Source organism: Maniola hyperantus, chromosome 26 (assembly GCF_902806685.2).
Source record: "Maniola hyperantus chromosome 26, iAphHyp1.2, whole genome shotgun sequence".
Taxonomy (NCBI): Eukaryota; Metazoa; Arthropoda; class Insecta; order Lepidoptera; family Nymphalidae; genus Maniola; species Maniola hyperantus.
Window position 1 is genome coordinate 5,946,873 of NC_048561.1, and position 18,488 is coordinate 5,965,360.

The 18,488-nt window shown below is 40.4% G+C and overlaps 2 protein-coding genes across 3 annotated transcripts in view; both read right to left on the bottom strand.

Annotated features, from left to right (window-relative positions):
• Window positions 1–18,488, bottom strand: part of Blos3 (Biogenesis of lysosome-related organelles complex 1, subunit 3) — a 114,019-nt gene that overhangs the window by 33,931 nt on the left and 61,600 nt on the right. The window lies entirely within an intron of this gene.
• The window catches only part of LOC117994482 (unextended protein-like), a 40,249-nt gene that overhangs the window by 14,737 nt on the left and 7,024 nt on the right, over window positions 1–18,488 (bottom strand). The window contains exons 4-7 of one of the 2 annotated variants that reach the window (XM_069507659.1): window positions 16,905–17,304; window positions 15,892–16,064; window positions 15,477–15,593; window positions 13,135–13,306 (exon numbers count right to left, since the gene is read on the bottom strand). In XM_069507659.1, coding sequence (XP_069363760.1) covers window positions 13,135–13,306; window positions 15,477–15,593; window positions 15,892–16,064; window positions 16,905–17,304 — 862 coding nt within the window. Of the gene's footprint in view, window positions 1–13,134; window positions 13,322–15,476; window positions 15,594–15,891; window positions 16,065–16,904; window positions 17,305–18,488 lie in introns of both variants that reach the window. The other variant, XM_069507658.1, reaches the window with a different exon arrangement.

Sequence of the window (18,488 nt, forward strand, 5' to 3'; positions counted from 1 at the left end):
ATCAGGCAGGTTAGCAAGATGGGCATTGGAGCTACAACAGTATAACTTTGATATAGTGTACAGACCGGGGAAACAAAACGTAATAGCCGACGAACTGTCAAGGAACCCAGTTTGTGCAACAACGATCGAAGACAGAGACTGGTACACACAAAAATTCAGCAAAATAAAGAACAATCCCGAAACAGACCAAGACTACCGGATCGAAGAAGGAAAACTCTACAGGAGAATAAGCAACCCAAAATATGGGGGAAAATTAGACCCAGCGACAGAATGGAAGCTATGCGTAAAAAACACAGATAAACACAGAGTCCTAGCACAAAATCACGATGAGCCAAATGCAGGACACCTAGGAATATACAAGACATTTAATAAGGTAGCACAACGATACTACTGGCCAGGATCGTTCAGAGACGTAGCCACATACATAAACAAATGCCAGATCTGTCAAAAACATAAAACCTCACAGGAAAAAAAACCAGGACTAATGCACATCAAGAACGCAGGAGAACCCTGGGAAGTAGTAACGACTGACCTCATAGGACCACTGCCCAGATCCACCAAAGGATTCCAGTGGATAATAGTCTTCCATGACAAATTCACAAAATGGTCGGAAATAAAACCATTACGGACCGCAACATCGAAAACAGTTGCAAATGCACTAAAAGAATGCATCCTCATGAGACACGGCGGAATCAAAACACTGTTGAGTGACAACGCGAAAATATTTACAAGCAAACACTTTAAAGAGACACTAGCGAAATACGGCATAGAACAGAGACTAACGGCACCATACACACCTCAATGCAACCCAACAGAACGAGTAAACAAAACACTAGAGACAATGATAGCTGCGTATATAGAGAAAAACCATAAAAAATGGGACGAACACTTGACTGAATTTAATTTCGCATTGAATACATCAGTACAAGAGGCAACAAAATACACACCAGCGTTCTTACTGTTCGGAAGGGAACTGAGAAATATCCATGACGAGAACGAATTACCAACACCAGCACTAAAAGAAAGGGAAAATTTAGCAGAAATCTATAAAATAGTCAAAAATAATCAAAACCGAGCTTCCTTTCAGCAAAAATATTATTACGACAGAAACAGGCAAAACTGGAAACCGAGTGTAGGAGAACTCGTGCTTAAGAGGGAATTTCCGTTATCAAACGCCAGCAAACAATTCTGCGCGAAACTAGCCCCGAAATTCGCAGGCCCATATAAAGTAGTACAGCAAAAATCACCAGTAATATTTCTAATTAAAGCACTAGAAGGAAACAAAATATGTACGGCACACGTCAAAGACTTAAAGAGGTACTACATGTAACAACGAAAAAAAAATTACCAGGGTACAATAAATAACGCAACTTCTGTCGGTAATATATCCATGGCACAACATTAGACGCGAAAACGCAATCTACACTAGCGGCACGCTATGATGGCCGGTTTGACACATTACAATAGTGATGTGGAATGTCAATTTATTCTCGAACAAAAAACAATTAAGTTTTGTTTTTGTACCTGATTAAATAGGTTTAATAAAACAAAAATGTATATGTTTATTTAATTTATTTGAACGAACTGAATATTTGAACGAAAATGAATATACATACTTTATATGCACACAAGAAACATATGAATACAAAAGATACCGAAAAAGGTGCCACAAAAGGCCATAATTAATCAGATTCGTCCATACTACTATTTTCACTGTCGTCACTGCTATCATCACATACATTAATAATTATATGTTCGTTTTCTATAATATTATCTATTTTCACATCTCTTTCATAATCTTCCCTTATTAATTTAACAGTTCTATTCACAACCTTTTCCCAGTCTCCTTTAGTCACATGTTCACAAGCTTCTTCTAATAATTTTAGCATTTTTTTTGTGGTAAATGGGGGTTCTGTATTGTGTCTTGCAGCATATCCCTTAATTTGAGCCCACACCAACTCAATCGCATTATACTCACAATGGTAAGGCGGTAACCGTATAACTCTGTGCCCATGTTCTAATGCTATTTCGTCAATGACGTATCGGATCTTGGTTGGTTTGTTTTCTTTTAAAAGACGTACTAATTCCGCTTTTAACATATTCATGTTTGCATCTACGCCATTTTTACGAAGCCATGCGACGATATCAGCTTTCTTTTGGGATTGGGCAGGTGGCTTGTCAATTTGCATCGAGTGGTATGGGGCGTTGTCCATAATTATAATAGATGGTTCAGGGAGGCTAGTTACGTAAGGGCGGCTACCTGGAGCGGGGGTTGAAGGCAGAAGTCCTTTTTGGTTACGAAAATGATTTAATTAGGACATTCGTGTCGACGTTGGGACACGAAGGCCTTTACTTAACTATATCTTATCTAAATTACAAGTACTACTTATGCTAGATTAATGCTACCTTAAAACTAACTCTGTCGATTTTATATCGATTTCCCCTCTACCGTTCTGTGGTCGGTTAGCACCAGAGATCACGTACAGAGGTGGCTGCAGACCTTGATGACTCTATGTGCCGGAACGTGATGAGTTGGCATATTTCCACACGTAGCTGGGCTGCTAGACGACATGTTAGCTCCCCCGGCGATGCCTGGGTTTTATATAGATAGGTAAGGATAGCTGTATCCGTAACACCTCCACCCTCAGTGCGGCGACCATTGTAGTAATTTTAACGGAAATGTCGCCGGAACGTCCTCGGAGGTTTCCACCCTCAGTCTGGAGGGCTGCTGCTGGACTTCGTTCGTGAAGATGAAGCATCTGTAATGGGCTGGTCGAATCGTACCGTTGAAAGTGAAGCCGAATATTGCGGCATACTGGTAGTATTGAAGTAGTTCTTAATTCATGGATAATGGTTGAGCTGCTTTCTCTGAGCCTCCTTAGACAGACTATTGCAAGAAGTTCTTTTTTATTCGTTGGATATTTAGTTTCACTATCATTCAAAGTTCTGGAAGAGTAGGCAATAGGCATATCGGCGCCAAGAGGGCCTTGCGTAAGCGTTGCACTTAAAGTGGTTTCTGATGCGTATGTGGTTAAATTTAATTCTTTTCCAGAATCTGTATATGCTAGGATAGGCATATTTTTAACAAGAATTTGACACTGTCTGAAACAATTGACGAATTCTGAATCAAAATTTAATTTCGCTCCTTTCTTCAAGCACAATGTTAAAGGCTTGGTTACACTTGCGAAGTCGGGTATGAATCTTTTGTAAAAGCCAAGGATGCCTAAAAATTCCTTAATCTGCTGGCGATTTTTAGGTAATGGGTAATTTAAAATATGTAAAACATAATGTGGGTTTGGTTTTATACCGTCTGGAGAATACATGTGACAGAATGGCGTTTCGCGTTTGAAAAATTCAGATTTATCTAACTGGATTACTAAATTGAAGTTTCTAAGTCGTTCGAACGAATCTCGCAAATTGAGTATGTGTTCCTGCAAGGATGTTGAAAAAATTACAATTTTGTCAAAAAGGGTTGTACAATTTGGTAGGCCTTGAAGGACACTGTCCATAAGATCTTCGGAAATTGTATATGAATTTTGTATGTCTAAAGTCGTAAAGTACAAAGACCTCCCGATTTTATCCAGAAAGTTGGTAAAATCACTCGGATTCTTTTTATCTAATTTATTAAGTTGTCGGAAATCGACAGTTAAATTACCTATATTAGAAAGAAATACATCTGGAAATTCTTTACAAAGGTTAATTAAATTCATTGTCTCCTCTGCATTTAACTGTTCTATGGGCAAACGTGATATTATGAAATCGTAATTCTGCCTATCGTCAGCAACGGTGTCAATTTCATTTTCACACCGGGTCGGCACGTATTGTTGGGAATTATAATATTGGTCCGATATATTATTATACACAGGAATTTTACGTTTCGGAGTTTCCAGTGTACTGTGTAGATTTAAGTCCACCTGTGGGCAAATTTTTGAATCAGGGTGAGGTTGGCATGGGATATAAGTGCTTAAAGGGTATTGAGGTTCTGAAGGAATGTGTTTTTGGGACATTGAGTATTTTCGTGATCTAGAAGGGAAATTCGTACCACTATAATAATTTCGCTGTGAATAAAAATAATAAGGTCTACGAGTATGCTTATGATAATTTTGAAAAAATTTAGTTCTGTTCTGTAGATGTATTATATTTAATTCTTCTTTGGCAAATTCAAGAGCAGTTTGCAGCGTGGGGGGTCTCATACACCTTACTCTTGACCCTAAAGGTTCTCTTAAACCTTTTAAGAACGTTTTAAGGGCTAACTTTTGATAGAGTGTTATTTTTACTTCGACAGTAGTTTTGACAGTTTTGTGTAGCTCTACATACGTAATAAGTGTGCAGAGTAAATTTTGAACTTTTTCGTAAAATATTTGTACTGTATCTGGACCCTGAATTAAATATGATAAGTCTGTTAGTAAGGTTATTTCATCCCGGTAATCGGAAAAACTGTTAACTAATGTATCTTTAATTTTATTCCAATCATCGGAAATTCCGTAGGCTGATATAGTTCTTGCTGCAGATCCGGTAATTTTATTAAGAATTCCGCTAATCAAGGAAAGGTTTGAAAGCTCATACTCTTGACCTGGATTTAAAAATGAGCGCACTAATTGGTCGGCTAAATTAATAAATCTCGTTAAAGTATAAGAATTTCCATCAAAATTCGGTAAAAACTTAAGTGACTTATTTATTCTATCTAACAAATCTACTTGGCTAAGTTCCGTCATTTTTTAAATATTCTAAACTGTCCTACCTAAAGGTATCAAATAATTAAATTACCAAAACTCAATAAAATGAAAGTATCTACTACGCGGGTGAAAATCGTAATAAAAAATCGTATTAGTTATAAAATTATAGTACCCTGCGCAAAAGTTAATATAACAACCAATAAAAAGGATTTCATGTACTTACAAAACCAAAGTCGCTGGCGAGCTTCGATCCATCGATTTCCAGTATGACTCGAAGTCTTCAGCGACAGCTCCTATGACAGCTGCTCCTCGTAGGTTCTGTAGTCCTGACAAGGAAGTTGACGGCGTTGACCCGACTTTTTAGGGGATGCACCACGACGACCTTGAATATCCAGGACTATCCTACCGACTGCGCCAGTTACGTAAGGGCGGCTACCTGGAGCGGGGGTTGAAGGCAGAAGTCCTTTTTGGTTACGAAAATGATTTAATTAGGACATTCGTGTCGACGTTGGGACACGAAGGCCTTTACTTAACTATATCTTATCTAAATTACAAGTACTACTTATGCTAGATTAATGCTACCTTAAAACTAACTCTGTCGATTTTATATCGATTTCCCCTCTACCGTTCTGTGGTCGGTTAGCACCAGAGATCACGTACAGAGGTGGCTGCAGACCTTGATGACTCTATGTGCCGGAACGTGATGAGTTGGCATATTTCCACACGTAGCTGGGCTGCTAGACGACATGTTAGCTCCCCCGGCGATGCCTGGGTTTTATATAGATAGGTAAGGATAGCTGTATCCGTAACAGGCTACACAACATTGAGGTAAACCATTCAGTAAACTTTTCTCCATTCATGTCTTCATGATAGTCTCCAGTGGTTTTTGACGCAAAAGCCATGAGAGAACCTTCGACAAACCCGTTGATGGTTCCGGCGTGACAAATTATAAGTCGCGATCCTTTTCCTACAGGAACTTTGGAAGTAGATGCTGCTGTGTCATCGTTCCAAGAACGGCCTACAGTATGGTTAGCATTAAGCCATGTTTCATCCAAGAACACAACATTTTGCCAATTTTTGATTTCTTTCACTTGCCGTAAAAAAGTATACCTTGCCATCGCTATATCAAATCTTTCCATCAATATTTTGCGTTTGTTACATTTTTTGTATCGAAATCCAATGGTCTTCAAAATCTTCGTTAAAGAACTTTCCCCACCGAAGAATAATCCAGCTTCCTTCAGTGAATGCACCAACTTTTTTCTTGTTGGATACTCCTTCTGTAAATAGTAGCCGTAAACATGTCTTCGGATAGCATCGGCATCAAAGCTATCGATGCCTACGACTGGTTTTGCTCGTTTTCTCTTTTTTGGTGTGTGAAGTTTATTTTCTTCTGTGCCAGTCTCGCCATATTTTTTTTTAGTTATCCGTCTAACAGTTCGTTGTCCAATATTAAGCGCATCAGCTACGCGTTCAACCACTGACGTTATAGGTAAAATTGGCCCTCCATTTTGAGCTTCACGATCGAAATAGTTACGAAGGCGTATTAGGAACTCACGTGTCTGACTATTTAGAACAGTTCTCTGCGTACGTTCGGTCATATCGACGAAATCCACAACAAAGGGCTTGAACAGAGTCCAAATTAACGAGCAAGGGTCAACAGTAATGCAGTATCAATATTTGAAATCCAAAGCCAGGTCAAAACTATATCACAATCGCATTGCACTGACAGTTTATACTTTTCGAAGCAACGTCAATTCGAAACTGCTTTGTTTTGCATTGAGCATTGACGCGAGTTTGCCGGAGGTAGTAGTTGTGCTAGCCAGCGATCCTATGTGACGATCGTATTAGATTCCATTTTTAAAAATTTATTGATATTTTTTTGCGATTTCAGAGGTTTGTCCACATAGTGAAAATTGTTCATATTCACAAGTACATTCACCCCTTAAATGGTGCAAACTGATTTTTCTACACTTGTATACATTTAAGAAATCAATTTAATAAATAAATTTTGAGTCCTAAACCTAAAACTACATTCGATAAAATTTATGAATCTCTGCACATCACTATCGTCAATAAAGTAATACAATTATTTCCTTCAAAGTCGTTATCAATTAATACGGAACTTCATGAGCGGACAAACGTCAAACCGGCCATCATAGCGTGCCGCTAGTTTAGTCGTAACATATCCATGGCACCATAAATAATACCGCTTCTATCGGTAGTATATCCACGGCATCATACAAGCAAAAACACAATCTAGAAGTATTAGATCTATGGCATTATGAAGAATACAACTTCTAGGGGTAATGAGTCGATGGCAAATACACAAAAAAAAAAAAAAGTTAATATCTAGTAGTAGAAAATCTAGGACGGCATACAGAGTAAATAGAAACGTCACATAAAATAAATATTTTTTTCTTAACCTACCCACAAGAGAAAAAAAAAAAAAAAAAAATAAGGAACCACAATCTGGTAAGGAAAATTCTAGAACCACATAGAAGTGTCAAACAGAATTTTATTCTTTTTGGGACCTACCCACGAGGAAAGGAGGTAACAAGAAAAGTGAAACGAATTATCAGTCACGCATACGTGGTCATCCGTGTTCGTGTCGGAGCCGTGAATCATGGCGCAAATACTGAAGAACGAAGTAGTAATCGGGACCTGGAAAGGGAAAAGAGTGGGATATAACCCAGGGGTGAAGGTGGAGGGACCCGGCTCCCAAATCATCCGGTTATACCCACGGGGTACAGAAAGGCGAGGTGGAGACAGCCCCGCGCCGGGACCATCCGACCGCGGCGACTGCCTGGAGATAGACTATCACACAGAAAATGGAGAGTACCAGGCGTTCGTCGCCGAGGTGGAGGACGCCGAGGCAAGCAAAAAAAAAAAAAAAAAAACGTAAAAAGAGGCGCCGAGGACGGAAACGCATGGGGAACACTGGAGGGGCCTGGTCCGCCTCCCGCAGTACAAAGGAAAACTAAATTGGTAAGGTAACAAAAATAACGAAAGAAAGGGGGAACAACGAGAACAGACCAAAAAGAAAACAATAGGATACGGGGATAGGGTAAAAACGGATTACAAACAGAGAGATAACCAAGTGATTTTTACAGGTAAAAATCTCCAGAGGTGGACGGGGGATGCAACGATGACGTAACGAGGCGGCCAACGGGACGGGCCGCGCGTCATCGCTGCGAGAAACTTCGAGAAGCTTCACTGCCCCGCTACCCGCGCCGCGCGTACGCCCCGCGCGCGCCTAGCACACCACCGTCACCGCGCCGGCTTGCCTGCCTGCAGCCGGCTATAAATAGCTGAGCCCGTCCACGGACAGGCAGTCCACTCGTGACTGTCTGGGGCGCTCGGCCTGATCTTAATCGTGGGTCGATACCAGACAGTTCTCGTGGGCACTGGGGGTGCTAGTCATACCTCGGCTTCAGAAGCCAGGCTTGCGTAGCATCACCGTCCGCCACTCCCCCCTCGTCCCCTCGTAGGTGCCTTCCGCGCACTCCCCGCGTACCGCGTAAGCAGCCGACGGCGGCTGACAGCTCGCGCATCAAACCTAGCAGTGTTGCCCGCTGCCAGGGGAAAATCTCCCCGGCTCCCTCAGAGCCGGTGCGGTAGCAGATAAGGATAGAATATGTACGTTAATTGTTAAGGGAATAAAACATAGTTATTGTCCGTGTTACCAATGTTTAATTTCTAATCTCCCCACAAAGTAGGGAAAATCTCGAATATAGGTTCGAACCCTATTTTAATGTAGGTAGTGAAGACGCGCTGAGGCCCAGGCGCCTTCCACTACGTTACAAACTACTGGACGTATCGGGCTCAAATTTGGCATGCAGATAGCTGTTATGACGTAGACATCTCCGACAACTCCTAAGGGGGTGAAATAGGGGTTTGAAATTTGTGTAGTCCACGCGGACGAAGTCGCGAGCATAAGCTAGAAATGTGTGGAACCCTAAAAGAGCGAGACTCAACTCGCACTTGGCCGGTTTGAACGAAGTGTGTTCCGTTTGTTTTTGTTCCGATTACCAACGCATCCGATTGAAGTGTCATTCATGCCCAAAGAAAATAACTAAATGAAACTAAATGATAAAAAGAAGGCTGATAATGTGATCACGAGGTTAAGTTACTTTTTATTACATTAAAAAATATAAGAAATTAATGAGTTTTGTTTTATTTACCAACAACATTTAAAAAAAATTGGACGTCGATGGACGGACGATATAAAGAAGCTGGCGGGAAGTGGCTGGATGAGGAAGGCTGAAGACCAGGGGTGGTGGCGAAGGAAAGGCCTATGTCCAACAGTGGACGTCCACAGGTTGATGATGATAATGATGATTTAAAAAAATTATATTTGCAAAACAGTTATAAATTTCGCGAATGCGAATGCGAATATGCAAAAACATGCGAATATCCGCGAATGCAAATGCGAATATTCGTTTCAATCACTAGTTGGAAAGCTACCAAGGCCGCAGGCGCGTCGTGGAAACTATTTTTAACCGACTTCAAAAAAAGGAGGAGGTTCTCAATTCGTCGGAATCTTTTTTTTTTTTTTTTTTTTTTTTATTTTTTTTTTTATTTTTTATGTATGTTCCCCGATTACTCGAAAACGCCTGGACCGATTTTGAAAATTCTTTTTTTGTTTGAAAGGGTATACTTCAAAGTTGGTCCCATTTCAATTTGGTGAAGATCTGATGAACATCTTCGAAGATAGATACTGGAACTCCTCAACGAATAAGAGTAAATTGCTCGCGATCAGTGTAATAGCTTAGTAAACAGTAGATTTTTAACCAGTCATAGCATAATTCCATGGAGCCACTAAAAATTGTGAAATAAAAAATTTTTACAAAAAAAATAAAAACCGACTTCGTTACACAAACACTAAAAATTGAAAAATAATTTAATTTATTACCGAATATATGTATACAAGAGTTAATATAGTTCCATAATAATATTTTTTGGGGTCGGTGCCAATGAGGTGCCATTGTGGAGTCCCATAAAAATATGAAGTCTAGACGATTCGCGCAGCTAAAGCTAATTGGCACCGGCACCAAAAAGTATTATAATGGAACTATATTAACTCTTGTATACATATATTCGGTAATAAATTAAATTATTTTTCAATTTTTAGTGTTTGTGTAACGAAGTCGGTTTTTATTTTTTTTGTAAAAATTTTTTTGTGATTTATTATTTTTTAGTGTATGCCATTGATATACAAAGACTTAAGAGTAAAGATATACCAAACCAAAAGTTTAACTGCATATTTTGCACGCCATACATAAATCATTTATTTTTTACTAGATGATGCCCGCGACTTCATTCACGTGGATTTACTTGGGTTTTTTAAGTCCTGTGGGAACTCTTTGGTTTTTCGGGATCAAAAGTAGCCTATGTCCTTCATGCAAGCTATCTCTGTATTAAAAGAGATTGCCCATTTTCTTAGGAGCTTTGGGCCCCCCCTAATATCATTGTTGTGTCACCATGGTTTTAATTTTATTTTGTAGACAAATAATTAACTCTTTATATTCTGCAAACGATTTCTATTTATTCACCCTGGTTATAAAGAAATCTTATTTTTTATATTGCTGATATTGAGGTTATATTTAATTAATACTTCTTCAAAATAAATGCATGTTTACGATTCTAACTGTAATTGTGGATATTTTCAATAATAGAGTGAAAAAAAGTCGTTATAAAACATAATCGTAAAAAAATAACACATTTAAAAAAAAAAAATTTAAGTTTTGACACGACGCCACAAAAGAGGGCCCGTTTACGGGCGATCTCCTTTCGTCTCGGTTGAACGGATGGGCCGTGAAACGCTACCAGACAGACAGACAGACAGACAGACAGACAGACAGACAGACAGACAGACAGACAGACATACAGATAGAACCACAAATTCACGCTTTTCTGATTTATTCCTTTATTTGTGCTATCAGACCTATCTACCTGCCAAATTTCATGATTCTAGGTCAACGGGAAGTACCCTATAAGTGTTTTTTTTAAATAGAGATAGCGAGCAAACGAGCAGGCGGGTCACCTGATGTTAAGTGATTACCGCCGCCCATGAACATTTGCAGCACCAGAGGAACCGCCGATGCGTTGCCGGCCTTTCAGGAATTTGTTGGTCCGCCTCTTGAATAACACCATGTTGTAATCTAGTGGTAGGTTTTATTGACAGACACGACGGACAACAAAGTGATCCTATACGGGTTCCTTTTTTCCTTTTGAGGTACGGAACCCTCAAAACTCGACACATTACACCAAAATGTTACTAGTCAAGCTTAATATTTCATCAACGGGTTATATATCGAAATAGTTTACGTTGCAGCGACGTTGGAAGAGCTCCAGATCCCGAAATTAGTTTTCTATAACGGGCTTTGTTTGACTAATGTCATTTTTAGGGTTCCGTAGTAACCAAGAAACCCTTATAGTTTCGCCATGTCCGTCAAGTCCGTCCGTCAACAGCTCAAGGCGCCGTCCTATTGTCGTGATGCGTGCGTCCGACGAAAATGATCGCGCGTCCCGTGCGTTCAAACAAAATGTGTTCTACTGAATGTCCTATTGAAGATCGGGCGATCATGCGATGCGTTCAGGCGGCGTCCTAATTGGGAGCGATCGTACGATGGCGCGATGCGTTTTTCATCTCACGATCAAAGTGGTCGTGCGATGACCTAACAGGTGTCCTAATAGATCGCGCGATGTCCATCGTGTGATGCCGTCGTTTTAATAGTCCTCACTCTGTTTATTCCAAACAACAGGATGTAAACGTACTTGGTTAATTAAATCTTCTTCGAATGTCATCTTGTATGTAACAGAATATCCAAACGCTTTACACAAACAATGAAAACACAAAATGGCCTCCGGCCGCAAGCGAGCGAGGCCCGATTGCTGTGTGTCACTCCAAGTGTTGGCCCTTGTCCCTCTCGTCCCGCGCCCCTCGCGCGTCGACGCATCGCGTAGTAACCGATTAGGCCCAACACAACAGGGTGGTTCTAAGATGGGTGCCAGGGCACGCTGGAACAGTAGGCAACGAAAATGCGGACATTCTGGCAAAATCAGGCGCAAAGGCACGTCAGATAGGCCCAGAGCCTGTCTGCGGTATACCTAAAAGCCTGGTTCAACTCACCCTTCTAACCTATTGCTATTATGACACACTCAACCGCTGGAGAAACTTGCCAGGGTTAAACCACTCGAAAGCGCTGGTTAAATCCTTCAGCAAGAAGGTAGCATCTGAGGTGCTGTCGCTTAACAGAAGTAACATGTGCATCCTGGTGCGAGCTTTAACGGGTCACTGTGGCCTGAAAAGGCACATGTATAACCTTAAGCTCCAGGGCTCGGACACCTGCAGGCTGTGCCACGAGTCTCCCGAGACTCCGATGCACATTATCTGCTTCTGCCCTGCTCTGATGCACAAACGTAGCGTCCACCTAGGGAGACACATCATTTATCCGGAGGATGTTACTTCAATTCCAGTCAAGAAGGTGCTGCTGTATCTGGCGGCCACAGGATTTGATAAGGAAGTGTGAAGTGGAGGCAAACACAATAGATCGGAGACGGTCGCAGTGATTCAGGGATAGCAAGGACCTGTATAGCCCCAAAGAAGAAAGAAGAAGAAGAACCGATTAGGACACTCAAAAGAGATCTGTTGCTTTGATTACATGATCGCACGATCAAACGCATCGTACGATCGTTATTAAAGCATTCATGTGCTCGTACGATTACTTGCGAGGTTCAAATAGGACACTCTGATGAAATCTGTATGTTTGAACTCATCGCACGACGAGACCGCATCGTGTCATCGTGCGATCTTCGCCAACGCCACTGTATTTCATCGCGCGATGATGCGATACGATTTCATCGTGCGAGCGCAAATATTCAATAATCTACCAACGGCCATGAAAGAAATGACACTTCCTAAATTTAAACGGAAGCTACACGAATGGTTATTATTTCATTGTTTTTACTCGGTTAATGACTTCTTAAATTTCAAAGAATGATTATTTGGCGGATAAAGTGTTTGTTGTTAACAATTACTAATCTAAGTACTATAACTAATAATAATTTTAATGATAGCATGTTGACATACTTTTTTCCACTTTTGATGTCTGTTTACACAATATTTTATTAATTTTAATGATTGACATTTTGTAATCGCAATATTTTATTTTGTTTCGTACTCAATATTCTCCTTTATAAAAAAAAAAAAAAAAAAAGATTCCGACGAATTGAGAACCTCCTCCTTTTTTTGAAGTCGGTTAAAAATACTAATTATTGATGACTTATTTAAATTAGGTATATATTATTGACATTTATTGTACCTACTTAATAACATTGCACGCCATACTTGGTAATACACTGTTTCCAAAAAAATATTGTAACACCACTTCACGTGTATTTTTTGCAATAAAAAATTATGAATTATGATGACAATAGGACGGCGCCAAAGCCTCACCGGATTTGACGATCTCCGACATTGTCTCGAAGTCGAGCACGGACGAGATGGGCAGCATGAACACGTCCTCCAGCTTGGTCATGACGTCGGAGACGGTCTTCTTGCGCATCTCCAGGGCTCCGGAGATGATGTTCACCTCGTCTTTGTCCAGGTCGTTCACGCCTGTCGTGACCTGCAACAAACAATACTACAAATAATAGTACATTACTGTCCACGCCCGAAATAAATCAACAGGGTGTTTGACAGCATGTAAAATAAATCAACAGGGTGTTTGACAGCATGTAAAATAAATCAACAGGGTGTTTGACAGCATGTAAAATAAATCAACAGTGTGTTTGACAGCATGTAAAATAAATCAACAGGGTGTTTGACAGCATGTAAAATAAATCAACAGGGTGTTTGACAGCATGTAAAATAAATCAGCAGGGTGTTTGACAGCATGTAAAATAAATCAGCAGGGTGTTTGACAGCATGTAAAATAAATCAACAGGGTGTTTGACAGCATGTAAAATAAATCAACAGGGTGTTTGACAGCATGTAAAATAAATCAATAGGGTGTTTGACAGCATGTAAAATACCTATCTGGATCCTGTGGCCCTACCGCGGTTGTTTGACAGCTACAATGTCACGATCGCAATCATCTCTGATTGGTTAATGCTCGCTCACTATTGGCTACAATGCATTGTTGCAACAAGAATCGCACAAATTCAGCTGATCACAACAATTGAGATTGTAATAATGATTGATGCAGGTTTTAGACAATCGCCCAGCTGGTGGATGATATTGAATATGAATTTTGGAAACGGATATGTGCTCTGTAGTGAGCCGGTCGGCCGGCCGGTGATCATGATGAATATTAATGTACAGTACGCGGCAGTAAGTAATGTACATTGGTCTTTAGAATGACATTTTGGCTTTATAGAGCGTTGTCTTTGTCACTCATACCTATATGACGTTTTGTCGGTCTCAACAACAGAGACAACGCTCTACAAATCTGCTATCTCCTTCTAAAGGTCGATGTACATTACTTTCGGCCGCGTACTGTAGAAGTATGGTTAGTGATGATGATGATGATTAGTGATGATGATGATGATGATAATGATGATGATGATGATGATGATGATGATGATGATGATGATGATGATGATGATGATGATGATGATGATGGTTAGTAGTCAAGTACAAAGTAACGTTTTGGCATGGAACTATTAGCGAAGTTAGACTGTTGGCGTAAATATATTTAGCTAACGACACGACACAGGTGCTGCAACTTGTCTTGTTTGGACTACAAATTATCATGGTGACGATAAAGACATACATCTCTATATATATAAAAATGAATCGCTGAATGTGTTGCTGATCGCAAATCTCGAGAACAGCTGAACCGATTTCACTAATTCCTTTTTCATAATATTCCTCGAAGTACGAGGATGGTTCTTACGGAGAGAATTTTTTTTAAAAATCCTGAAAAAGAATCGACTGTTCGGCGGTACGAAGTTCGCCGGGGCAGCTAGTCTAGTCTAAATATATAAAAGGAAAAGGTGACTGACTGACTGACTGATCTATCAACGCACAGCTCAAACTACTGGACGGATCGGGCTGAAATTTGGCATGCAGATAGCTATTATGTCGTAGACATCCGCTAAGAAGGGATTTTTGAAAATTCAACCCCTACGGGAGTAAAATAGGGGTTTGAAATTTGTGTAGTCCACGCGGACGAAGTCGCAGCATAAGCTAGTCATCTTACAAATCCACAACCGACCACAAAAGTGTTATTAATTATCAACTAGCTGATGCCCGCGACTTCGTCCGCGTGGATTTAAGTTTTTCAAAATCCCGTGGGAACTCTTTGATTTTCCGGGATAAAAAGAAGCCTATGTCCTTCCCCGGGATGCAAGCTATAATTGTACCGAATTTCGTCAAAATCGGTTGAACGGATGGGCCGTGAAAGGCTAGCAGACACACAGACAGACAGGCAGACACGACACGCTTTCGCATTTATAATATTAGCATGGATTTTGAATAAATTATTTGACTTTGACGGACAAAGCTTCTCCCTTCTCACTCCGAGAGGAGACCGGCGGGGTGATTACGTAAAACGTTGCACTAGCGACAGCAACGCGACAGCAGTAGCAATGCGACAGTTCATTTGCTGTCTCTCTTCTTCCTCTTCTTATTTTGGTTTGTGGCTATTGCTGTCTCTCTCTAGCCGCTGTTACGTGTGACGTTTGACAGCAATGATCGCGAGATTTACGTCTGTCGCGAGATACGTAATCACCCCGCCGTGCTTTGTAGTGAGCTGGTGATAGGTTGATGATGATGATGATGATGATGATACATACCTTGACCAGCTCCTTGAGCCGCTCCCTGTTGTAGACGTTACCGATCTCCTCTCCGAGGAAGTAATCCAGCAATTTACTGACTGGGAAAGCCAGCGGGGCTGTCAGAGCCATGACTGCCTGAAAAACACTAGTATTATGTATTTTTTCCAAAAATAACAATCCTAATCCTAATACTAGAAGCTGTGATAGCCTAGTGGTTAGGACGTCCGCCTTCTAATCGAAGGTCGGGGGTTCGATCCCGGGAACGCACCTCTAACTTTTCGGAGTTATGTGCGTTTTAATTAATTAAATATCACTTGCTTTAACGGTGAAGGAAAACATCGTGAGGAAACCTGCATGCCTGAGAGTTCTCCATAATGTTCTCAAAGGTGTGTGAAGTCTACCAATCGTGAATGTGAACGTGGGATTGTCTCACCTTGGTGATCATGATACTCTTGGCGCCCACCATCAGTCCGTGTCGCGAGCAAATCGCCTGAGGCGTTATCTCGCCCAGCAGCACGATCGCTAGAGTCGAGAATATCACCGCGAACAAGCCAGAAGTTAGCTCGTCCAGTAATATTGTGAACGTGGAATTCACCGCCACATTGCCTACAACAAAAATTAGCAATTATAATCCCACAGTTGGGCTTAGACCTTCTCACATACTGAAAAGGGTGAATCACTTTATTTGAGCCCAACAATAAAACCCTTCATAAAAATTTAATCCTAAATTCTCAGTCTTCAATCAAATACTCATATGCATATACTTTGGCATAGCGACGCGCAATTTATAGAATAGATAATTATTACCTAACAAAATACTGCACAGCAAATAGTTCCCATGGTCCCCAAGATCTTCCAGTGTTCAATTCCTTGACGAAGTCGTGAAAATAAGCTAGTTTAGTATATGGAATAGATAATTACCTAACAAAATACTGCACAGCAAATAGTTCCCATGGTCCCCAACATCTTCCAGTGTTGAGTTACTTGACGAAGTTGCGAAAATAAGCTATAGTATACTATGTAAAATAGTTAGTTACCTAACAAAATACTGCACAGCAAATAGTTCCCATGGTCACTTACGGGCATGATAGCTTTCGCATAGTTCCTTTCCTGCTCCGTGCCAGTATTACCTATGATCTTCAACTCTGTTCTATCCAGCGACATTAACCCAAAGTTTAACCCAGAAAACAGTGCCGAAAACATTAAACAAGTAAGGATCAATGATATAGAGAGACCCGTAGAGGTAGTAACTTGTTATGTGTAGCCAACATTTTCCAGTGTTCAGTTCAAGCTGCGAGAATAAGCTAGCATAGTATATAGAAAAGATAATTACTACCAAACAAATTACTGCACAGCGAATAGTTCCCATGGCCCCCAACATCTTCCAGTGTTCAGTACCTTGAAGTCGCGGAATAAGCTAGTATAGTATATAGAATAGATAATTACCTAGCAAAATACTGCACAGCAGGTAGTTCCCATGGTCCCTGACAGGCATGATCGCCTTCGCATAGTTCCTCTCCTGCTCCGTGCCAGTATTAGCTATGATCTTCAACTCTGTTCTATCCAGCGACATTAACCCAAGGTTCAACCCAGAAAACAGTGCCGAAAACATTAAACAAGTAAGGATCAAGGATATAGAGACCCATAAGGGTAGTAACTTGTTATGGGTAGCCAACATTTTCCAGGGTTCGATCCCTTGGTGGAGGTACTTCTCTTCGTCGTGCTCTGGGTTCTGTATGCCCGGCCTCAGGTTTTTGGCGCATATGTATAGCTTGGAATCTATTAAGGGCGACGGTGCTCTTATTTCGAACAGCGCTGATGTTGGCGACACGGAACCTTCTGCAGCCTGGAAGAGACGACGGTATGACAGCAAATGTTTCTATACCCTATCCGCAGAAAGAGCTTAGTATAGCGCTCTCTCTTAGGTAATCTGTATATATAAAATTCAAAGTCCTGACTGACTGACTAACTGGCTGACTTATATAACAACGCACAGCCTAAACCGCTAGTCCTAGAGACATGAAATTTGGAGGGTGTGTTCTTTGTAAGGTGTCCACTAAGAAAGGATTTTTCGAAATTCCACCCCTAAGTGGGTTAAATAGGGGTTGGAAGTTTATATGAAAGTCCTTTGTATTTGAAGTTACAGACGTGAAAATCGGGATAAAGATTACTAGTCCCAAACAAATGATAGAGGCAAACATCTCAGTACGACCATTTTGAGTGACCAACCAATCACAAACGAAACTATGTTTTCTAATTGAATTTCGAATGTTTTTTTAAAACAATTTCGAATAGTTATTGAAAACATGTTTGTGATTGGTTGGTGCCTCAAAATGGTAACGGCCACTGAGATTTTTACCTCTATCATTTGTATAGGAGTACGTAACAGAGCCTTTTATAAAATAGCCTTATTTTTCTTTTTTTACGTAACAGAGAGAGCGCTATACTAAGTTCTTTCCGCGGATAGGGTATAGAAACGTAAACGGAGCTATAGTTCGTGACATGTCGAGATAGCAATCGGGGTATGAGGCGGGGGGGAAGCCCCGCACATCCGCACGTCTCTCGCGCTTGCCCGCACCGGTTTTACGGTGGAGATGTGCGGGGTGTCTCCACCCCGATTCCCATCTCGACTATATCAAACTTAAATTATACATTTAAGTTTGATACATGTGACTTGGTAGCCCACCACATTATTTGATTATTTTTATTTTATTCGTTTTTTGCAATCAACAGCGATATATACAATATAATTTTACATAATAACAGACTGAAAATAAGGCCAAATAGGATTACAATTTTTTACAGATTACTTAAATAGATATTAATTATAAATTTATAACAGTACGTTTGATAATTTAAACAAGCTTTACAATAATATAATGTGAAATAATATGAAAATATAAAAGTCAATTAACTAGTAAAAATACCTAGTAGGTGATTCACAACATATGAATGTGTGTGTGTATGTGTGAGTGGATTAATGAAAAGGTGTTACGACCCTAAGCAATGAAGGGAGAGAGAGAGCAAATA